The sequence below is a fragment of the Besnoitia besnoiti genome, assembly GCF_002563875.1.
Source record: "Besnoitia besnoiti strain Bb-Ger1 chromosome Unknown contig00015, whole genome shotgun sequence".
Classification (NCBI taxonomy): domain Eukaryota; phylum Apicomplexa; class Conoidasida; order Eucoccidiorida; family Sarcocystidae; genus Besnoitia; species Besnoitia besnoiti.
Genome location: NW_021703917.1, coordinates 689,433 through 712,190, shown reverse-complemented (window position 1 = coordinate 712,190; position 22,758 = coordinate 689,433). Strand labels below are relative to the sequence as shown.

Sequence of the window (22,758 nt, the reverse complement as noted above, 5' to 3'; positions counted from 1 at the left end):
GCGGCCCTTTGCTCGTCGTCACGATGGCGCGTTACTCCGTCATTCTCCCGACTTACAACGAGAAGGACAACATCCCTTACATGATTTGGTTGCTCGTGGATACCTTCAGAAATAAGTACGCACGACCCACAAGGGTTTTTTCTCTCACCCGGCTCGCCTTCTTCCCCTCTCTCTGTAGTCTGTTGTATCCGCTCCCGTTCTCCTCATCCGCTGTTCTTCGGGTACGCGACATCCTTTCCTCCGAGCTGCCTTGCCTTCTTTTTTCTCTCTTTCCACTTTTCTTTCCTCTCTCGCACCCGGTCGCACACTCGAGATCTGCGCTGCGCCTGAACCTGAAGTCGACGCGCGATCTCTCTGCGATTCTCTTTTTACAGCAACATCGACTTTGAAATTCTCCTGGTCGACGACAACAGCCCCGACGGCACAGCGTCGGCGTACAAGGAGCTGCAACGAATCTTCCGCGGGGAGAGACTCGTGAGTGCCCTCCATCTCCCTCGTTTCGCCTGCCTCTTTCGTTCTTCTTCTCTGGCCTCACGGCCAAGTTCCGCTGTCCTGCGCCGACGCATGAAGAGCTTTATCTCACTTCTCGGCGTTCATCTGCCTTCTGCGCTCCGTATCAAAATCGCTTAGTTGTCTGGGTATTTTTTTCCAAGGTCCTCCGCAGCGGTTATTTGCGAAAGGCAGATTGCTTCTCGTCCGCCGGATCTCGCGGCTTCCTCTGTCAAGTGCGTTTCTTCCGCGCGGATTTTCAGACGTGTTTTTTCGTCAAAATCTTTCTTTCTTCGCCGATCTATGCCGCGTTCGCATATGCTTGTCCACACGCCTCTTCTTCTCCGCAGGAGGGAGGCACTCTGCATGTTTCGTGGATATTGCAGGTGCGTCGACGCCCCTATTTGAGACTTCCCTTGCACGAGCTACGCGCGTGTATCTTTGCGACTGTGGCTGCGAAGTACGAGCAACTGTATGAGTGAAAATGTGTATGAACATCGCGCGATATGGCGTGTGTGAGGTCACCAGCATCCTTCACTTCTCCAACTTGCAGCGCCTGTTTCGCTTCTCTGTCCTGTTTGCCTCGCAGCTCCTGCTCGAGAGACCTGGCAAGCTTGGTCTCGGTAAGACACCTCGCAGAAAGAGTGAAGAGAGGCGAGAGATACAACTCACAGAGGAGGCTTTGCGAGGCACACATGACTTCCTCCAGCTCCGCCTTGTCTGCATGCCCCCTCGCGTCTCTTCGTCCCTCTCGGAGGCGGGGAGGGGGAGGGGGGCTCGCGTCTTCAGCGCCGTGGTCATTGCTTTTTTCCCCTTCACACTTCATCTTATTTACGTACATGTGACAGGAAGAGAGGTGTGTCTGGATGCCTTTTGTTTGTTAGCACTTTTGTAAGTTCTCATCTATGCAGTAGTTTTCGAGCTGCAGCTGGATGAGCATGTCGTCCTCCATTTTGGATTTGCATGCGCGTAAACGTCATTGTGAACGAACGGGGCAAATCGGCATCTCTACGAATCTCTCAGGCGTGTCTCCTCTGCGTGGCTGCCTCCACTTCGTCTGTTTTCTCTCGCCTCCCTCTTTTATTGCGCGTGCCGGTTGCGGTGTACGTACACTGCGTCCCTATCCCCAGGAGCCTGGCCGCACGGATGAGACGCGAAGAAGAGGTTAGGGTCCTTTTTCGGGTTCTCTGTTCTCCGTCGTCGCGTCTTCCCGTGATTGCGCGCCTTTGTGGGTTGGATCTGGCTCAAGGCTTGAGCGATGTCCGACGTTTCGAGCGGGCTTGCATGCGCGCGGATGTCTCTCAGCGGTGATCTGCTCAGGCTCGGCGTACATGGACGGACTGAAGAAGACAACGGGCGACTTCATCATCCTTATGGATGCCGACTTCTCGCACCACGTGAGAGAATTCGTGCTCTGGACGCCGTTTCCTGCGTTGAGACAGTCGCGCGTTCCGTGCCAGTGCAGCTGTTGCTGAAAGGTGCCGTGAGAAGAGCGACGAGGGGGGGCAAGCCAGGCAGTGCGAAGTCATTTCTTTCGCGATCGTCGGGTTGAGAAACACGGAACGGGCGCGCCTCGTCGCTGTGGCTCGACGCCCGTTAGTCTTTGCGCTCTCTCTTGCGTGGGTGCCTCGCGTCGCGCCGACGCCGAGGTGCCTGACCGCGAAAGCCGAGATTCTATAGCGGGGCGCTTCGCTGTCGCCATCGATGCATGTGCACGCGTATCGGCTGCTTTCTTGTTTTCTGAACAGCCCAAATTCATCCCCGAATTCATCAAGTAGGCGCGGCCAGCGGCGGGGTCCAGCAGAGGGCGAGCCGCGCATCCAGTTTGCGAACGCTGACGTTTCTAGGCAATGCAGCACCCGCTTTGAGACGAATCATCTTCTCGGCGCCTTGACTCGATTCTTGTTCTTCGTGCGGATCTCTCCGCAACGATAGGCTCGCCTCTTTGTCCGCGTGGTCGCGCTCGCGTCTGTCCCGCTGCACATCAGCCCGTCCACCACTATCGACGTTGTCACTTCTTCACTTGATACCCGCAGTCGCTTGCCTCCGGGTGGATGCGAGTTCCGTGGATTAACTTACCTTCACGTCTGTAACATGATGTATATGTGTAATTGTGTGGAGTTCGATCTAACGCGGGTGCGCCGAATTTCGAGGGGACTTGAGGCGCGTAGATAAGTCTCTCCCATGTGCCTTGCAGCGGGAGTCTGTGTTCCTCTTCGCAAGAAAGACACTCATTGTGCCCTTCAGATAGACGCAGCGGGGGAGCCTCCTTGATTCATGCGTCTCGGCATACCGTTACGTGTGTCTCCGTATATGTGTGTAGTTTTGTCTCTTCTTTGCTGCCTTGTTTTGGCGCTTAGGAAGCAGAAGGAGGGCGACTTCGACGTTGTGACAGGCTCGCGGTACATCCCTGGTAAGCTCTTTCGCGCCTGAGGGCCCCTCTCCAGTTGTGTTGCTTCGGCGCTTGTTCGCTCCGTGGATCCCTTCTTTCTTTTTAGACTCTCTCTTCGCCGGCGGTGTTAGCTTGCCCCGCTCTCTACTCCCAGATGCCGCGATACTCATGGGGCGCCTTGCGGCGCCCGTCGTCTGCATCTCTGCCTCGCCGTTGACTGCAGAGCTATCGCTGCCTCCCCTCGCAGCGGTGTGGGATAGAGAGCTGCAGCCGTTTTTTTAGCAACTCGACAGCATGCAGAAACGCGTCCCTGCCTCGTGCTGCGCTGGCGCTGCGACATAGTCAACTCGAGGTGCGCCAGCGAGTTCGCGGACTCCGATGGAATGCCCCCGTCTCCCCTGCGCGTTTTCTCGCTGCAGGCGGAGGCGTTTGCGGCTGGGATGCCAAGCGAATCGTCATCAGTCGCGGCGCGAACTTCCTCGGTAGGTGAAAAGAAAAAGGAAAAAGCGGGGTTCGCAAGCCAAGAGAAAAACGGCTATGCGCCATATGTGGAGTGAACACGCAAGGCGCTTGCGAGGTCACTGCTTCGACGCCCCAGCTTTCGAGTTTTGCTTCCATTTCCCGCACACCAACCGCTCTGTTTTGTTGGGAGGGGGGGGATGGCTTGTGCTGCTGTTGCGCGATTGCGTACTGCTGCGGTGTTGATTCCCTTCTCTGTTTCGTGGCGTGGGAGTTTGCGACGCGGAGCCTCTCTGAGTCCGCCTCCGCGATCTGCTTTCTCCTGTGTTTTGTCACTGGAGTTGTCGTCCGCTGAACTGAGTTTTCTCATATTCGCTCTCTCGTTCGCAGCCCAGACGCTTCTGAATCCCCGCGTGTCTGACCTCACGGGTTCCTTTAGGTACGTGTTCCTCTGCGATCGACTCGACATTTCCACGTTGACAGCGCCATTTCTGACGTGTCCTTGTGTGGAGTCGTCGAGTTCTGTCAACCCGTGTTTCGTTCGCACCCCCTTCCACGCGTGTGGCGGCCTATATATGTAAGCATATGCCTCTATGTGAGAACGTATACATTTAGGTGCATATATATGTATATCTACGTGCGTATACGTGTATAGGTATATGTATATATATGCGTGTGCATGCCATCATATATAGATGCGCCGTTCTTTGTATTTGTGGGTTTAGGTTCAGGTAATATATAGTTGTACACATACGTTTATATATGTGTATATTCTTCTACGCATGGATCTTCTTTCCGACTGAGAGAAGGAAAGCTTCGGAGGATGCATGTGTTTATGAGGACGTCTGTGACGCAGTGCCTCGCAAGTGGGTATGAGTTTCAGAGTCTCGATGCCTTATGTGCGAGCTACAGAGTCATATACAAATATTTGTATAGAGATACATATATTTATTTTTATGCATATGAATATTCATATATGTATTTGTGTACGCTTATGGCGGTGAGGACTGTCGGAAAGTCGTAAGGATCGTCCCCCCGAGTGTGTTGCTTCCTTCAGTCTTTTATTCCCAAGTAGTTTTCTTTTGAGGTGATTGCTTCGTTTGCAGGCTGTTCAAGCGCGATGTCATCGAGGATATCATGAAGCGGATGATCAGCAAAGGTACGGGGAAGGGGCGAACGAGGCCTCCACGAGTTTTCGCGCGACAGCCGCAACGAGGATTAGAAGTACGCAGATGCGCGTGTGCCTTAGTGAGAGTGCTTCTGTGCCTTCTGCATGTGCCTCTGTACGTAAGCGTCCATTTTTGTGCATCTCTGTGGACCCGCTCGCTGCCGTCTGTCTTTCGTCCTCAGGCTACGTGTTTCAGATGGAAGTTGCGGTTCGGGCGCGCGCCCTGGGCTACTCCATCGGCGAAGTTCCAATAATCTTCGTCGATCGCCTCTACGGGGAGTCAAAGCTAGGTGAGAGCTGCGCGAGCGCTTTCCTCGCCTTCTGCGTGTCGTTTCGAAGATGGAGTTTGCTCAAGCAGCGCGCTTGGTGCGGAGGCTAAATGTGGAAGGCAGTAGAGGTGCCGAATGGTGGCGCCCACGACCGTGCGGCGAGCGCCTTCTCTCTCTGAGCAGGCCGCCGAGCAAGGCTTTCCATGGGGCTGGCTTGAGGCGGCCCTGGAGGAGAGGGAGGTGGGAACGCGCACGCTTTGAGTCGTCAGGGGTCGCTGATTTAGGGTTGGGGGTTGCGCCGGAGAGAGAGAGGCAGCGCATGATGAGTGTGTGCGCCCTCCGGCTAGATGTGAGTGGTGCTTTCCATTTTCTTTACATTTTTTTTTTTTTGGCAGGAGGTCAAGAGATTTGGCAGTACCTGAAGGGCCTCCTCACGCTGTTTTGGACGATCTAGGCGCCGCGGAAGACGTTTTAGAAGGCAAACGAGATGGAGAGATTCGCAGGCTTGGACGCAGGTCCTCGAGGAAGGACAGCCCGCCCTGGGGAGTCACGTAGAAGCGGAAAGAAGTTCTTCGTGAGCGGAACTGCCTGCGAGCTACAAATGAGTATATGGGACAGCGAAGCCTCCGTTGAAGCGTGAATGTCATTTGAAGTTCCAAAAAGTCGTTTGGTTCTTGACGGCGAGGCGCCGGCGAAACGAGAGGAGGGAAACAAGGACTGTGATGCTAGCGGAAGCGATGAAAGACGACGCTCAGAAAACGAGTGAAAACGAGAGAAGCTCGAGCGAGAGCCGTTCACAGTGCGAATGTTGAAGGGGGTGTCCGTCTGTGGCGGACTGCACGGCTGCAGTTTGTGAGACCTTTTTTAATCTACCTTAATCTAGTGATGTCAGTATGTGGGCTGTGGAGGGGGGGAAGGGGGGGTGAGAGTGGCGCGTTGAAGCGGAAACTGTTGTAGAGTTGCTTCCTCAGTTTTGAGTGCGTTACTTATTTATGGAGTGCAACATTGTTTTGTACGCAGCCACTGTGCGTGTTTCCCGGTTCCGCTGACGAGACGTCAAAGCGTCTTTGAGTTATCGTTTCTGCGGTCGACGTCTCGCGTGGGAGAATTCGCAACTGTTTTTCTCAGTTTTCGCGTGCATCGGCGTGTATCCCGTGTCATAATGCTGCCAGCGTTGAGTCCGGTTTAGATATATGCACAGAAATGCATCCTTAACCGATTTTATTTGTCTAAGAGCCCCAGTGGAGTCGTGCAGCGCTGCCGGCCTCGACTGGCGCTGCCTAGATGTGCTACCCCGTGTGAATCTCTCCTCGTTCAGTCTCGGGCACGTCTCTGGTCACGGGGGCCGTCTCGCTACTTTGCAGACTTCCTAAAAGTTTGTTGAAGACTCTTCTCTGTGACGCTTGCGCCAAAAGGTGAGACGCCACGAGTTCACGTGTTAGCTCCGCGAGGCGGAAGAGAAAAAAAGGAGAAAAACGCCATTAGAGAGCAAACAGTTCGCTTGCGTGGCTCTCTAGGACTATCGTGTACGCCTAGGTTGACTCCGAGCAGGCCTCTGCAGTTGCAGATTCGTTTCGCTCTGCAGCTCTAGGCGTCTCCCATCTCTTCACACACGCCGGTGGCATTGACTCTAGTAGTCGCCTTCTCGATGTCAGTATGTACGGAATACACGGACGCGTTCACTGCCTGTATCTCTCTTCTCTGGGCTCGAAAATGGATCTCGCAGTCCCTCTGCGAAGCTAGACTGGGGGCAGAGGCATTGCTCACGCAGCCAAAAGAGTCTTATAGGCCCCCAAGGGGTGTCTCTTCGGGTAAGACTGCCGCGCTTGGCTAAAGGCGTCTCCCTTCGGCGCAGAGAGTTGAACAGAGAAAACCCCTCCAAGCCGCTAGCCGGGCAACAGTCCATCAGCCCCGAAAGCAGCTTCGGCTCTGGTCGTTTCTTCATTCCTCTTCGCTCTCGCGTTTGGTTCACTGGCGTGGAGTCCCCTTCGTCCTCGTCTGCTCCTGACTACGGCAGCCGTCGTGTCGCCTCGTTTTCTCCTGTTTCGCTGAGGCCTGTTTCTTCCTGCGTCTTTCCCTCTCGCTTCCTGACTCATGTCAGAGTCTGGAGTTTCTCACGCGCTTCCGCGTATGTTGCGCCCCTTTTTTCATCCGTGTTTGTAAATGAGAAAGTTGACGGCGCCGATGGAGAAGTAGATCATTTGCTGCGCCTCGTGAGTCACGAAGGCCCCAAAGTGCTGCCCAACGACGACGTGCCACGTTCCGTCGAACTTTTTGTCGAAATCTTGTTTCAGCATCTGCGCAACTTCCTGCCAGTATTTTAGATCGTTTTTCAACAGCGACACGTAGCCCTTCTTTGCGACTTCCGCGGCAAAGGCGACTCTCTCCGCGCACATGTCCGCGCCCTTCATCACAATGTCGGGAATCTGATACTCCCGCAGAGAAGCCGCGTCTGCCATCGCTGCTTCGGCTCGAGTTTCGTCCCTTCTTCAGGACTGCATCTGCCTGCTATTTTGCGGTGCGATGATGCGCCGAGACCTGCTCGCCTCTCTGTCTCTGTCTGCGTCACTGTGCTGTGCGGCAGCTCCGCGTTGTCTGTCGGGCCTCTCTCTGGGATCCTCAGGCTAAACAGTGAGTCGGCGTTTAAGGCACAGCAGACGACTAGATCTCCAGCCTGGAAACGCTGAGATAGCTAGCAAAGCTGAGGCACAAGCTTTCAGTTCGGGCCTGGGAAGAGGCTTTGTTGGTTCTTTTCTCGGCGACTATTTCACTGCGTTCGCCTGCATCGGCCTGCTGTCGCTACTCGCTTCGATCTAGCTGTGCAGCTGTCGTTGCATCCCCCTTCACTTCAAAGCTCCTACAAAGATACACAAAGTTCTTAACGTTGCACCCGGGACAGATACACGAAGTCCGAGTCAAAGACTCTACCTCTCAGCCTTTTTCGCAGCTGCACGCGAACAACACAATCTTGGAAGTGCGTTTCTCGTGTCGCCTCGAGGCTGCTGTCTAGCGACGAAAAGATCTTCTTCACATAAGAGGGAGTGAGCCGTCAAAGGGTTCCTGTGTGCGTTGCCCATTCCTAAGCAGTAGCTCGCTCGCGAAGCGAGTTACTTACCACATAAAAAGCGAGCTGAGGCGGATGACACGAGGGAGCTCTCGACCTTGCATGGCCCTTTGATATAACAGAAATTACTTGGCGTAACAGTTCTGTTTTCTCTAGGTTGTTCCCTCGTGTATATGCCAGCATTGGCACGCAAACGAGTGAATCGGATTCGCCAAAGGCGAACCTGAGGACTGTCGCAAGAGTTCACATCCAGTTACGGTCCTCTAACTACTTTTGGGAAGGTGCGAAAAGGAAACGAACGGATAAACTTGCTCTGAAGGTGAGAAGAGGGGAGTACTCTCGCGGAGCGAATCTTCCCGAGCTGTCTTCGGGGCGGGCATTGGGAGCGACACGCTCAGCGCCGAAAGTCGCCTAGATCATTCTCGCGTTCCGGCGAGGAACCCGAGGGATCACACACATGGGGAGCACAAACACGGGAGTGCCTTCGAGCTAACGTAGAGTTCGTTTTACGCTTAAGATGCAGCGCGCCTTGAGTCGCACGCCCTGAACCACAGTGCAACTTTTCCAGCTGAGGTCAGCACAAAATGAGAGAGAAGGAGGTGACCCGATTCGGGTTCTAGAGCCATTCTGGACGGCTCTCTCTTGTGCTTTCTGACGCCACTCTCCCGATTGACACTGACCCTATTACTCTAGTCTGATTTACGCAGGTCTCTCTTTACTCCTGGTGTGATCTCAACGGGGCAGCCGAGCAAATATCCGCATACCGCGTAGAAGAGAGCGCTTTTCGAGGGTGATTTTCGGTGTCGCGCAGTCGTTTGCCGGCTGGCGTGGAACCCGGCCTTGTGGGAAAAAAGGCGCCTGCGTTTCGCTCCTCCCTTGTCTTCTGAGCGGAAACGTCCACTCTACTGCTCACCGCCCCTCACGCAGATGAAAAGAAACGCGTTAGCACCGCGAAAAAAGCATCCGTCCTACAATGGAGCGTGGCTTGGAAATCTCAGCGGCTTCGCGAAATGCCGGCGAATGAAGAATCGTAAGCGACCCCTCTGGCGCTTTTCGTTTTGCTGCGTGTTGGGGAGACACCGTCCACGTGACCGCGTTACCGCGTTTGGGGGAATGCGGCAGCTGGAAGACCGAGACACTGCCGCGGCTCTTCTGTTCTCCCGTGCTGAGAGCGGTGGCAGGGTTAGAATCGTCTCTTTTGAGTCGTCTTTGTGCGGTTTTCTATCTATTTCCGCTCGCGCTTTGCGATGACAAGAGAAGCGAAAACCGCTGGAGTATGGTTTCAGATGTACCTACACACCACACGTCACTTTCCCGCCCGCCACAGAGCGGGTACCGCCGTTGAGTGAGTTGTATTTCCTGCCGTTTCGTTTGACAGGCGCAACAGCCGTCGCTTTCTTCCCGTGTTTTCCCATCGGTTTCGCGGCATTTGCGTCTCGCGCTTTAGTTTTCCGGCAGCGATTTCCCTGCTGTTGTTGTCTTTGTCTATTCATACTTCACCTCCGCTCGCAGAGGCGCTGGCCTATGCTGTTTCGTGTCGTTTGCGCGTACCCCCGCCCCCCCTCTCTTCTCCCCCTTTAGATTCTCTGCTCGTTTACCCCCTGGTTTCTGCGTCTCTTCCTTTGTGCTTCCGCCTTTCCGCCCATTTCGGTGCCCGTCGCTCTCCGCTGTTCTGGCGCCTTCGTCTCTTTCCTTGGAGCACTCCGCGCAAGCCGCGGCTACTTGGACGTGTGGAACATAGCGCCGATCTTGATAAGAAACATACGTCTTTCCGCTTTTTCGCGGTCCCTGCCCTTGATACGCTCTCTCGAAAGTAGCAGGTCAACTTTTCGCGCAGAGGTATACACCTTCATTTGCGTTTCACGTCGGTCGCTTCTGCCGACTCACATGCATTTTTTCTGTTCATTTATCTCTCCTTCGTTTTTCGGGGCGCAGAGTCTGACGTCCCTCGCGCAGGCCTCTTGCGGTTTGTTCTGCGGTTCGATAACTCCTTCCGGACTTCGCCGACCGCCGCTCGCTGCTCTCCCGCCAAGATGGAGGTCATTGTGCGGTGTAGCAACACCCGCCACCGCGTGACGCTTCCCATAGAAGCAACGGTAGAAGATCTTCTTCTGCGAGTTCGCGACCTGACGGGGTTGAGTCCCTCGCGGCAGATTCTGAAGATTGGCTATCCGCCGCAGCCTGTCGCGTTGGGAGAAGAAAGCGAGTCGCGGTCGCTTGCCGATGCCGGAGTCAAGTCGAAGGACCTCATCATCGTCGAAGAGCGAAAGGAAGGGATGCCGTTGCCTGCAGGACGCAGAGACCTGTCCAGTGTGCGCGCCGCGTCTCCCCCACCGAGCGAACGGAGCCACGAACCGCAGCAAAGGAGCGACGCGGCAAGCGCAGGGGGGGACCAGCGAACGCGACTGCTGAGAAACGGTGAGCCTTCCTTGCGCGAACAGCGCGACCGCGCGAATTCGACGGCGGACGGCTGGAATAGTGCCTTCTCCTCAGGTGTACGTACACCTGACTGCTCGGCGTCTGCCGCGTTAGTCCAAGCGCCGCGCCCGCCGGCCTCGCTTTCCGCGTCCACGGCAAGTGCGACTCCTTTGTCTCCGCCGCCTTTGTCGGCGTCGCGTCTGGCGGCGTCTGCAGAAGCCGGTGGAGGCACGCCAGGAATCGCTCCGCCGGCACATGAGACGCAAAACGGCGCGCGAGCAGGGGGGGACTTCGGCGAGGCGGCTAAGAGCGGCGTCGCGAGCGCGGCGTTCGTGGGGGAGGCGTTTCGGTGCGTCGTGCCGTCAGACAACAGTTGCTTGTTTACGTGCCTGAGCATGCTGGCGGCGCGCGACAAGTCGCCGCAGGATCTGCGGAACTTGGTGGCGGCTGCGATTGAGAGCGACCCGGAGTCGTTCTCTGACGCGATCCTGGAGCGCCCGCGCGCGGCGTACATCCAGTGGATCACGACGCGGACCAGTTGGGGCGGCTACGTGGAGCTCGCGATCTTGGCGCAGGAGCTGCGGCACGAAGTGGTAGTGCTTGACATCGAGACGATGCGGAAGGACGTCTACGGCGACAGGCGAAGCGGACGGCGTGTGTACCTGCTCTACGACGGCGTCCACTACGACGCGGTGCTCGCGAAGCCCGTCGCAGGCGTCTTGGGCGCGTCCATCCGAGACGTGCGAGAGGACGAGAGGCGCACGGGAGGCGCCTTCTTCTCGATCGACAGCAGAGAACCGGAGAGCCTGTTCTGCTACCACGTCTTCGCTCCCGACGACGTCCAGACGGAGGCAAAGGTCGTCGCGCTAGCCGCGGAGCTGCACAAGCAGCGGAGCTTCGTGAGCATGAAGCAGATGTCGTTCCACTGCCTCGTCTGCGGGGCGGGCATTCGCAGCCAAGAGGAGATGCGGGAGCACGCGCGCGAAACAGGCCACGGGAACTTCGGCGAAGCTCGGCGCTAGGGCGGGCTCCTGAGAATCGACAGAGCCTCCCGCGCATGGACAGGGGCGAGGAAGGAAGCCAGGCTGCATCCCACGGCGAGAGCGGGACGCGAGCTACGGCGAGAAGGAACTTGCGAGGGAAACTCTGTTTCATCTCGCAGCGGCGAGGAGTGGACGCATTCGGGAGGAGGCGCGTATCGGTGAGAGGCGCGGCTTACTTGCACGCGTTCGTTTGACGTCACGTGAGTGGCACGTTGGAGGCGCGCGGGTATCGGCCTCGCATGCCGGTATCCGCATATTTATCTGACGGTTTTTCCTTATTCGAGTGGAGCCGTGTATGTGCCTACGTGTGTGTATTTGACAGTGCGCGGGATTATTACATTCACCGGGTTGTGCGTGCGATGGCCTTTTGACGTTTTTCTCCATCTGCGTCAACTTCGAGGCCTTGACCGGGCGTCTCCGCTTGCGCTGGGGCGCCTTGTTCTAGATCGAGGAGAAGAGGGGGCGCAATCGGTCGGGGCTGGAGTCTCCTGGTGTTGCTGACACACGCGCCTGAGGCAGGCCGATCTTCTGCGCCGTGCCTTGTGTATCCCAAAGTTTTGTGAAGGTCGCGCACGCGGAATGCTTCCGCGTGACAAGCATCCCGGCGGCTGTGGCCTTGGAGCCGTCGCGCAGCGCTCAGGCAAAGCCACCGCATCTATGCGAAGCGCGTCTGCGGCTTCGCGCGCCTGAAACGCTTCTCTCTCTCTAGGTGATCAGCCTTATCCAATCGTGTGGGTCACCGCAGGTGACCCGCGTAGCCGCAGCGATGCTCGCCCAGGCACGAGAGACAGCAGCTGTTCGCACTTCTCACACTCTCGAATACTTGTGTTAAAATACGTGCGTCTGCATTGAGCAGCATGGAGTAATCTGAAAGGCAGTAAACCTGAGAAGAATTTTCTCTCCGTTGCTCAGCACGCGAGAGGCGTGTTCAGCGGACCCGCGCGCTGGCGTCGCGCCAGCCACGAAGTATGCGTACAGTCTTCTCCCTGACTCCATTACTCTTTCGCACCGCTCCTCAAGCTAAAATTTCGAAACAACACGCTGAAGGGGAGATCACATGACCGTGCTCCCCGCGGAGGGCGGACCCACAGCCCCGTTTAAGGCGATACGCCATCAAACTCCCGCGTTTTTTAACTGCCTCTATTCGCAGAAGAGTGACGCAACACACTGAGGTCTCAGTCTTCGAACCTCGCAACTGAGTCAGATTCACCCTGTTGCAGGATGCATGCGTGTGTGCTGATTCGATTTCTGCGAGGCGGACCCCTCTGAGCGGGATCGCTGCGCTCTCTTCTGCAAAAGTGTGTGTCTGAAACTCTACCTGAGGCGTGTCTGGCAAAATGCGCCTGTGGAGAAGCAACGCGCGCGTGAGTGTATGTGTGAACCGCCCCGCGAGGCAGCATGACATTTCCGCGGCGGAAAAATCGAGAATTTCACTTCGCTCGTTAGAGCGGCCTCCTATGGGGAGCCAGACCACGGCGTGTCTACCGGCAATCGCGGGGGAGACGGAAACGAGGGTGAAAACGTGGAAAGGACTCAGAAAGAACTTCGCGTCGAACAAGAGATCTCGCTTTGCGAGAAGACAGAGCCTCCTACGAGCATTCAAATCTGCTGGGGAGGTCGTCTCTCCGCTCTCAGCTCACTGCGTACTTAGGATCAGACGTTAACAATAAGAACCTAATGGTACTAGAAAATATTTTAGACGCTAACTTCCAGGCTAAACTTTGACGTCTCTGTACAAATGATCCGCGATCCAGACGCCGCTGACACATTCGTCGGAGAAAGCAAAGAGTCGAAGCCAGGGGCGATAGACTCTCTGGGAGCGGGGGACGGATGAGTGACAAGAACTGGCGAAACTCGTAGCCGGTCCGCTGCGGTGTACGTACAGAGCCCCGTTGGCATTTCTGGACGAGCTGCTTCCACTCGCGTTTTCTGCTGGTCTAGCGCCTTTTCGCTCGAGATTGCGCCTGCAGGTGGCTGGTTTGGGCTTCTGAGTCGCCCGCCGCTCATCACAACGAGAGACGTAAGACTGAGGAATTTTAGCTCGCAGGCTGCGAGGCCAAAGTAAACAAGGGGTGGTGGTTACCCGGCACACCTGAGAGACTGGCAGGACAAGGCGCCGACGAAAATCCACTTGAAAAATACAAAGAGGAACAGCCATAACTCGCTGAGTTTCCGTTGGCAGGTTTGCTTTGCCGTCAGAATTTTTCACTTGTTCTGCTATCAACGTCGCGCAGCGTGTCTGCTTAAGGGGGGTTCGGCGGGTCGCCACCCTCCAGTTGAGAAAAGCAGGTGTGCGGTGTCTTAACTCCTTTATTCCTGCTGAGAAAACGGCGCAAGAAGGATGGCGGAGCCGCGTGCTCGAAGGGCAAGACTCTTCCTCCGCCTTTGCCTTTGTGGTCTCCGCTGAGTTTTTTCTTACTTCTGTATTGCAAGACTCCAGGTGGAAGAAGCGGAAGGCCGCCTGGTTCGCGTTTTCGTTCCCTGTGCCGGTCACGCATGCAACCTTTTCCCTTCGCTCCAGCGACACTTTTTCACGATTTTTTCAGCCACAAGACGCGCCTCTGACCTTGCCGTTCTCTTCATCAAACTGGAACGAGCAAGCGGAGCTTACCGAGCCACTTTTGTTCTCCTCGCTCCCTCCTCTTCGCCCCCTGGTCTTCGCCCTCTCCGCCCCGCCCGACAAAGCGGAGAGGACCCGCGGAACCGCGCAGCTTGGAGAAGGCCGAGTTCTTCCAAAGCCTCGAAGGACAACCTCACCAGCAGACTCAGCCCTCGTTTGTGCGCTGCATGGGGTTTTCGCTCCTCTCTCGCGTCCTCATCATAAACGAGGCATGCCTCGAAGACGTCCTCCTTCCGCCGCGGGCGGGTAGACAGCCTCTGCCTGGTAGGATGCCTACTTGCGCGCATCGAATGCACGCCGCTGTATGCGCCGTCACATTGCGCCGCCCTCTTCGCTTCCGCGCGGTATCGAAGCGCATGGCGCCTGTGTCTCTCGCTCTCTGTCTCGGTTGCGACTCTTTCTCTCGGCCTTTACTTCACCACTACGCATGCGCCAAGTCTGTGAGACGTGGAACGAGACCGAAAAAGCCTCGAGACGATGCTCGTTTGTGGCTAGTGAAACCCAACTGTCATCGTTTGTCCTCTTCGTCTGCCTCTCGTTGCCCCCCTCCTAGGCGCCTCGTCGCACTTTCTCTTTCTCTCTGCCTGCCCATGCTATCGCAGCTCGTCGCGCCTGGGCGTTTCCACGATGGCATTTTCGCCGCGCGCTTCCTCCTTGGTGCCTCCCGCTTTCTTATCAAATTTCGATTCTTTCTCTTCCTCTTCTTCGCTGCCGCCCGCGGCCGGGTACCCTCTTTACGAAACCGACGCAGATCTTCTTGACTCGTTCTTCTCTCCGCCTTCGCCTCTCTCGACGCACAAGCCGCTCGAACCTCCTTCTGCCTCAGCGCCGCCCCCCTCCTTCCCGTCCCACACTTCGCCCGCATATGTCTCCCTTCCTGTTTCTTCGGCGGCGTTTTCCTCTACGTCCGCTCCTTCCTCTTCCTCTTCTTCCTCTTCTTCGTCTTGTTGCTCCTCCTCGTCTTCCTCGTCTTCCTCTTCGCCATCTTCGTCTGCTCCTGTCTTCTCTTCTTGCTCCTGCGCACCTTCCTCTTCGTCTGCTGCCTCCTCCTTATCGTGTCCTTCTTCGTCCTCCTCTTCTTCCTTACCGTCTGTGCCCACTCCTTCCGGCGCGTGGCAACCCGCCGTCGCCTTCTCGTCGTGGACCTCTCCGCTTCTGCCGCAAGTGAACGAAGACTGCGAAGTCCGTCTCGCTGCGCAGACTCGCCCGTGGGGCGTGGAGAGCTCGCGGCTTGCGGCAGAGGACGACTCGGCTTTCGACTTCTCTGCTGCGCGCGGGCTGTGGACAGGCGCGACTCCGCGCAGCCTCCACGAGAGCGAGGCGCCTGCAGAGGCTGCTGAGCTGCAAGGCTGTGAAGACGAAAACCAGGGATGCCCCAGGCGAGCCGAGGAAGTTGACCGTCACGACGAAGTCGCGTCTCCCAGCGCGCGCGTTTGCTCGCAAATGGGCGCTGGACATGCGTCGATCTGTGGAGCGCTGCAAGCAGCCCCTCAGCCGTGGAAGAATCTTCGAATTTTGAACCTGCATTGCAACCGACTGACATCGCTCGCCGTAAGGGTTGAGACACCTTTCACAGTGCGTCTATCCCGTAAGCGTCGTTTCCTTGTGCCTACGTCGCCCTCTCTGTCTTCGGTTTTCGCGTCTGTCGCGCCATCTCCCTCTCGTCTTCCAGTGTCGCGCAGCCGGACTGTGCGTAGAGGAGGCCCCATGTCTGCGGCAGACTATGGGCACCTAGTTGCAACCCGTGGCGAGATTCGTCTGTTTTTATCTGGAGATGGGAAGCACTTATATGTACGAATACGTGTATAAACATCTGTTCATATATAGGTATGTTCAAACATATATATGTGTATATACATATGCAGGCGTATGTCTGTGTGTATCTCAAGCGTTCAGTGTCCGGTGTGTGGGCTGTGTGGAGGCGAGAAAGAGGGCAAGGAGTTGGAAAATGCGGCTCGATTTCTTGCTGTTCCTTCCCTCTCCCTGCGCTTTTGGCTTCCCAGGGCATTGAAAGCCTGCAGCTACTTGAGGAGCTAGTCGCGTCAGCGAATGAAATTCGTCGCTTGGAAGGTCTGCGAGGGCTCAAGAAACTCCGGGTGCTTGACCTCTCTGCGAATAAGGTGAGGCAGCTTGCTAATAAATCGCGCCGTTCGCGTCTCGACGCCTTCGAGAAAGGCGTCGAGACTCGTACTTCATTGGGTCTTCGTTTCCTGGCCGCCGTAGCAGCTCTGTCCATTTCGCTGGGCGCAGCAGTGCCGCTGCGTCTGCTTCTTTTCCCTTGGTAGTCTCCATGAGGTTTTCGCCCCCTTCTGTCGGGATCCATGTTGCACGCCTTGCTTTCGCAAGACGTTTTTATCAGCACCCAGCTGCCCGCGCGGCTCCGCAGAGGGACTTGCGTACACAGCATTGACGCATATACATATGCGTATATATTCATATGTATATGTATACTTATGTATAATATATATGTGTATGTATGTATATGTGTGTATGTATGTCTATGTATGTCCATGTATGTATATGTATGTATATGTATATACATGTATGTATGTATATGCATGTATGTATGCATGCATGTATGTATGAATATGTATGTATGTATGTATGTATGTATGTATGTATGTACATGTATGTATATGTATGTATATGTATATATATGTATGTGTGTACGCGTGCATGTATGTATGTAACTGTATGTATATGTATGTATTTGTATGCATGCATGCATATATGTATGTAGGTATTCATGTGCGTCTGTATGTATCTATGCATTCATCTATCTCTCTCTCTCTCTATCTCTCTCTATATTTGCATCACTCTCTATCGTCATCTCTCTCTCTGTATATATATATATATATATATATATATATATATATATGCATCGACAAGGCTGAGCACATGTGCGAGTTTTCACGTGGAAGTTGTTGGCGTCCTGCTGATGTGTCGCGTGAGGCGGTCGCCTGCCTTGTGCAGAGAGATTTGTACGTGATGTGAGTCGTGTGGCGGCTGCAGCTCTCGGATGTCGTCGGCCTATGCGGCCTCACTTCGCTTGTCTGTCTGGCGCTGGCGTTCAATCGCATCGAGACGCTCGACGGGTTCCAGCACGTAGGCGGCAACAAAATTTGTCTGCGATGATGGGGAGCCAACCTTCTGCTAGATAAGAGGAAGCTCCAAAACAGCGCACGACTGGCGGATGACTAACCCCGATTCGCCTTGTTGTGTTCCTGCGAGACGCGCGTGGCACGCAGTCAAATGAGAGAGGGTTGATCGCTCCTGAAAAAATGCGTCCGCAGAAGACCGGTCGTCGTACAAATACGCATTCGTATTAATGTATGAGCACACACGTGTAACGGAGGCAAACAACGCGGCCGCTGCTGAGTTCTCCGTGTATACGTACTTCACCACGTCTGGTAACCGAGTATCGAGCTGGACTGCCTCTTCAAGGCGCGCAAGTACATGTGTATATATATATATATATATATATATGTCGGAATATACAAGTATATATATGTATATAAATAAAAATACATATATAACTAAATGTGCGTATATTGAATTGTGGACTGTCCAGCGTGTCAGTCTGTGCTCTCCGGTGCGTGCGTGTCAGATCTGGGGACCGGGCTACAGGTTGGAGCGTCTGGATCTGCGCGGCAACTGCGTGGGCGACTTCCGCCAGCTGCTTCACCTCGCGGGGCTGCATGCGCTGCGCCGCCTTCGCCTGGGAGACGGGGAGGACGCGGCGGCGGCCTTTCTGGGGCGCCTTCCCGCGTCCGAGGACGCGCGCCGGCGGGCGCTTCTCGCGGGGGGAAACCGCATCTGCTTCGGCCGCAGGTACCGGGAGTGTGTCTTCTTCAGCTGCCCTTCGCTCTCTCATCTCGATGGGCGCGAGGGGCGTGAAGCGAGGCGCGCAGAGGGTCCCAGCGAAGAGGCCGTCCTCGCGGACTCGCTCGGCGTCGCAGGCGGCCCCATCGACCTCGCGGTGGAACAACTGGCGCTCGAAAACGCGCTGCGTCTCGTAGAGCCCGACGCCGCGCGGAACTCGCCAGCTAGCGGGTCGCCTTCTTTCAGCTGCGAGGGCGCTGGCGACGTGCCGCGGCAGCTTCGCGCTGTGCAGGCGCCTGGGGGAAACCGCGTAGAGAATTCGAGACCGCCCGCGAGCGTCTCCGCCCCAGCGCGCTGCGAGAGGGCGCCTGAGACGGCGAAGCGAAGATCCGAAGAGGAGGAAGCGCGAGCGGCCCTCCGCCGCTCTCTGCCGCTGCCATGCATGCGACAGAAACAGAAACTTCAGGGCCCGTCGGAGACTGTGCAGGAAGCCTCTTCTTCCGCCTCCTCTTCTTCCGCGTCCGCGGCGTGCGCGCGGAGTGCGTCAGCGAGTCGAGGGGGGTGGGCGGAGACGCAGCTCAACGCAGAGAGGCGGGCAGACGCGCGCGACGCAGACGCCAGCGCGAGCGGACCGGCAAAGCTGCAGGAAGGAGGCGCCGACTCGGATGCGCGCGGGGTTGAAATATCGAAAGAGACAGGGCGGCGCGCGGAGGACAGAGACGAGGAGAGAGCGGAAGACGGGCGGGCGCCTGAGGGTCCTCTTGCTCCCTTTCCGGTGGATGTAGCTTCCCTGAGTCACGCGCTGCATTCACTGTCCCTTGCGGCGGCAGCGACCACGGCTTCGACGCCGCCCGCGCTCCTCTCTGCGCTTCTCGCGGCGCTTTCTCTCCATCAGCTTCCCCTCTCGCCGGCCTCAGCCCCCGGGGCGCTGCCTCGCATTCCAGCCGCCTCCGCTCAGTCTTCACTCGATGCCCGCGCGGCGACGGCAGACGAGCGACTGAGGCTCTCCATGCAGCTTCTTCTCCCCGTGCTGCAGAGCGAGGAGACGCTACCGGCGCTCTTCGCTCTGTTTCAGCGGGCTGCGTGCGCGGGTTCGCGGTGTGGGGAGGGACACGGCCTTGCGCCACGGAGCACTGGCGACGCGGCGCAGGAGCGGCTGAGGCGCGCGAGCGAGCCGAGAAGAAGTCGGCGACTTGACGGGTGTATGCGGAGAGCGCGAGACCGCGGGGCGAGTGGAAGGCCGCGGCGGGGGAGCGCCGAGGCCGAAGGTGACTCTAGAGATGAGGGGGTGAAGACAGACGCGGAGGCGAGACCCTCGACAGTGGTGGAAGAGGACGCGTCGCGGATGTCCCGCGCGAAGCCCCACAGAGAGCAGGACGGGGGTGGAGATGCCTCCTGCTTCGAAGAAGAGTGCAGAGGCCGCCAGCGGCGCAAGAGAGACGCAGCGCTGCTCGCGGGCCTCGCACGCATCGAGGCGGAGCTCGAAAAGAAGGATAAAGAGCGAAAGGCGCTGAACCTTGCCCTCGAGGAGACGCGCGCCGCGCTGAGAGACGCGAACGCCGCGCTTCTCCGCAAGGAAGAGGAGAATCGAGAGAACCGCGCGTTGTGTTCGCAGACGCGGCGTATCGACTCTTCAGAGTCGCCTGACCGTTCAGGAGCCGCGGCCGAGTCTCCCTCCTCCCAGGGGCGATGGGCGCGCTCTCCGGAGTCGCGCAGCAGAAGGCGAACGCGCAGAATGCAGTCCGCATGGGCGGAGAGAGCTCGAAACTTTAAACCCGCCCGAGGGCGCGCCTCGAGCGTCACGCAGCCACGCTGTGCCGTATCGGATGCCACGAGCGGGTTCAACAGGCCGCGAAGCGAAAGCTGCCCAGCGTGCAACATCGACATTGAAGTTCTCCAGGCCGCAGGCGTCAGCGCCGGCGACGCCACAGCCTGTCGCCTGCCCCTGTCCCTTCTCACGGCGTCTGAGTGGGGAGAGGCGGGCGAGAGTCTCAGTCAGGAGCGAGAGCAGGGCGAGGGCGCATGGCGCGCGGGCTGCGGAGAAAGCCAGAAAGAGCGGCGCAGGCGGGAAAAGGCCCCAGTTCGGACTGTCGACCGCATGCAGCAGACCGAGGAGACGCAGGCGACGCGAAGCGAGTGGATGGAGCGTCTTCAGGCCGCGGAGGAGTCCGCGAGGACCTTCGCGCTCCAGCTGCAGCGGAGCAAACAAGATGCGCTGGAAAAAGAGAAACTCGAAACAGAAGTTGCGGCGCTGCGCGCGCGACACCAAGGTCTGCAGTGTACGTACACCGCGCTCGAGGAGAGGCTGCGAGAAAAGGAGAGAGAAGAGGATGCGCGGAGACAGGCGAAGGACGAAGAGGACAAGCTGCGCGAACGCGACAGAAAAGAAGTAGCGGCTCGCGCCGCGCATGCGGAGGCCAGGCAGGAATCGCTGGAGAAGGAAGCTGAGTCTCTGCGCGAGGCGCTTCGGGATGCGCGGCGCGATGCAGAGAAGGCTAAGGAGCGAACAGACAAAAGAACGCGAAGCCTGATGGAAAAACACGAAAAAGAAAAGACGACGCGTGAGCAGGAGTTCCGTAAGCAGCTGCGACAGCTCGAAGACGCCTTCAAGGAGACACTCCAAGTAAGCGAGACTCAGAGAGGCACCCGACAGCTCGACTCCATCGTGTAGACGAAGATATATCAATGTTGTGCTGTCATCTTTCCTCTGTAAAATTGAAGATTCCTCGCCATGCTTTTTCTCGATTCCTGGCCGCTGAGTATCCGCGGTCATTTGTGCGGAATCCGGGCAATGAGGCGCCGGATACGCGACCCTCGACATCATCTCTGCTTGCGTCGCATGATTCCTCTATGAACTGTGCTGCGCCTTCTCCATGACTCTTTCTTTCTTTTGACCGTCTCAGCAATGCCGCAGGGAGCACCTGGCTGCCGAGGACGCTTTCCGCGCGCGGTTCCGCGAGAGGGAGCGGGAGGAGGAGAAAACGCTGCAGATGCTGAGAGACGAAAAACGCACCACCGATGAGCAAGAGCGCCTTCTGCGCGCGGCGGCGCGACAGGAAGAAGAGGCGAACCGCGCGATTCAGAAACTCGCTGACAAGCTCGAGGAGGCTTCGAGGGAGACGCAGGCGCTTTGCAGGGAAAAGGAGCGCCTCGCAGATCGCCTGGCGCATGCTCAAAGTAAGACACAAAGATGAAACAAAGGGAGAATGAAGTGTGTTAAAATCGAATTAAGGCAGCGACAGACGGATTTTTTGGTTTTGCATCTCGCATATCTTTGCTCTTATTTTGCCTTTTCCTAGGCGAGTCGGCGAGGGATGACGAAGAGCTTCGGCAGGCGCGCGTCCTCCTGCAGCAGCTGCGCGGGGACTTTCAAACGTTTAGGGAGACCTGCGTGTCGCGTGAGCGATTCGAGCTCTCTGAGAAGGCCCGCGACCAGGCGGAGAGGCAACTCATAGGCGTGAAAGCGAGGGATGCGCAGCACGAGGAGACGGCGAAGGCGCTCCGCGAGGCGCGGGAGAAGGAAAAGCGGGTCGCGGATGCGCTCAGGGAAGCGAATCTGACGCTGAGCTTGAAGGAAAAAATGTTTAGAACGCAAGAAGAGCAACTTGACAACCTGCGAAATCAACTCAAGACGAAGGAAGAGGCCCTCGAGGAGATGGCCGCGCGACTCAAGAAGAAAGAAAAAGACACAGAGAAAAAACTCCAAGAATACGCCGACCGGTGAGAGGTTGCGGCTGCGGAGCCCTGGCGGCACGTACAGAGCTGCGCAATGCTCAGAGGCGCCTTTCAGAGTCCGCAGGTATGCGTGTAGACCTGCAGCGGGGTTCGTGCGCCTACGGGAGGGCACGCTTGCAATTCCATTTTGCGAGGGTGAAGGTCGACGGGGCAACCTTTCGCCTTTTTTCTCATTCCACTGCCCATCTCATGTTCGCAAGAGTTGCCGACTGGGTGTTTGGCTCGCTGTCGCTGCAGAGCGCATGACTGGCGAGGCAAGTACGAGGAGGAAGTTGCGCCTTTGCGTCGGGCGCTGGAGGAGAGAGAGAAGACGTTTGAGGAGCTTCACAGCGCACACGCGGAGCTGGAAAGGAAGTTCCTCTCGCAGCAGGCGGCGCTCGAGTACGCACAGGAGGAGCTGCAGGCGCTCACGGCCTCCGTCGCGGAGAAGCGTGAGCGCGAAAAGGCTGAGCTGGAGCGCGTCTGGCGCCTGGAACACGAAGAGGCGACCCGCGCGCTGGCTGGGCAGCTGAAGGCCGCCGAGGAGACGGTACTGCGGCTGCGCGCCGAGGCCCGAGAGCGCGAGAGGGAGGGCGAGCGCCTGCGAGAGCGGCTGGAAGAAACGAAGAAGAAGAAGAAGGAACGCGACATGGAGATGCGGATTCTACTCGAACTCGAAGAAAAAAAAAAGGCCCACGCCGCCGAAACCGTCAAGCAAATGGACGGCCTCCTCAGGCAACTTGAAAAAGAATGCAGTGGAAAGCGAACCGCGAAATAACGAGTCCACGCCGAGACACTAGAGAGAAAAGCAGCCTTCGCGAAACAGAAAGGAGGGCGATCAGAAGGAAGCACCTTCGCACGAATGAGGGAGAAAAGCGGCTGGAGGAGGCTGCTGTCTTGAGGGCAACAGGGAGCTGACTGGAGTGCATTCTTTGCGCCACGATGAATAACCTGGACACATACGGCTCATGCATATGGACTACGGAACTTTTACACACACATAAGTACATATACATATATATATATATATATATATATATATATATATATATATATATATATATATATATATATATATATATATATATATATATATACATGTGTATATATATGTAGAAATATATGTATAAGTATATTTATAACGGCGTTTACGGCGCCCACCGCGAAGCAGACAGTGGGTGCGTTTGTCGGTGGGAGACTGTTTAGCTGAGTTGTAAGGCTCTATATTTGCAAGAGGAGAGATGGGTGTCGTAACCCTCTTCAGAGTGGTTGTTTTTAATTTTTTAAAAGTCTGAAGGAA

The 22,758-nt window shown here is 56.7% G+C and overlaps 4 protein-coding genes across 4 annotated transcripts; 3 read left to right on the top strand and 1 right to left on the bottom strand.

The window, feature by feature from the left end:
• Positions 1-23: 23 nt before the first annotated feature.
• BESB_028050 (dolichol-phosphate-mannose synthase family protein) lies at positions 24-5,231 on the top strand (the record flags this gene model as incomplete). The annotated part of the gene is made up of 11 exons (XM_029361479.1): positions 24-115; positions 375-474; positions 1,079-1,112; positions 1,810-1,886; positions 2,238-2,263; positions 2,850-2,902; positions 3,301-3,363; positions 3,731-3,779; positions 4,447-4,499; positions 4,691-4,798; positions 5,173-5,231. The coding sequence occupies 11 exons, from the start codon at positions 24-26 to the stop codon at positions 5,229-5,231; spliced, it is 714 nt and encodes a 237-aa protein (XP_029215379.1).
• A 1,693-nt stretch (positions 5,232-6,924) lies between these two features.
• On the bottom strand, positions 6,925-7,236 carry BESB_028040 (dynein light chain; the record flags this gene model as incomplete). The annotated part of the gene is made up of 1 exon (XM_029361478.1): positions 6,925-7,236. The coding sequence occupies one exon, from the start codon at positions 7,234-7,236 to the stop codon at positions 6,925-6,927; it is 312 nt and encodes a 103-aa protein (XP_029215378.1).
• A 2,638-nt stretch (positions 7,237-9,874) lies between these two features.
• BESB_028030 (OTU family cysteine protease) lies at positions 9,875-11,281 on the top strand (the record flags this gene model as incomplete). The annotated part of the gene is made up of 1 exon (XM_029361477.1): positions 9,875-11,281. One exon carries the CDS (start codon positions 9,875-9,877, stop codon positions 11,279-11,281), a length of 1,407 nt encoding a protein of 468 aa, XP_029215377.1.
• Positions 11,282-14,549: 3,268 nt separating this feature from the next.
• Positions 14,550-22,236, top strand: BESB_028020 (uncharacterized protein; the record flags this gene model as incomplete). The annotated part of the gene is made up of 7 exons (XM_029361476.1): positions 14,550-15,473; positions 15,926-16,042; positions 16,935-17,027; positions 17,530-20,367; positions 20,648-20,921; positions 21,044-21,464; positions 21,717-22,236. 7 exons carry the CDS (start codon positions 14,550-14,552, stop codon positions 22,234-22,236), a joined length of 5,187 nt encoding a protein of 1,728 aa, XP_029215376.1.
• Between the last annotated feature and the right edge of the window lie 522 nt (positions 22,237-22,758).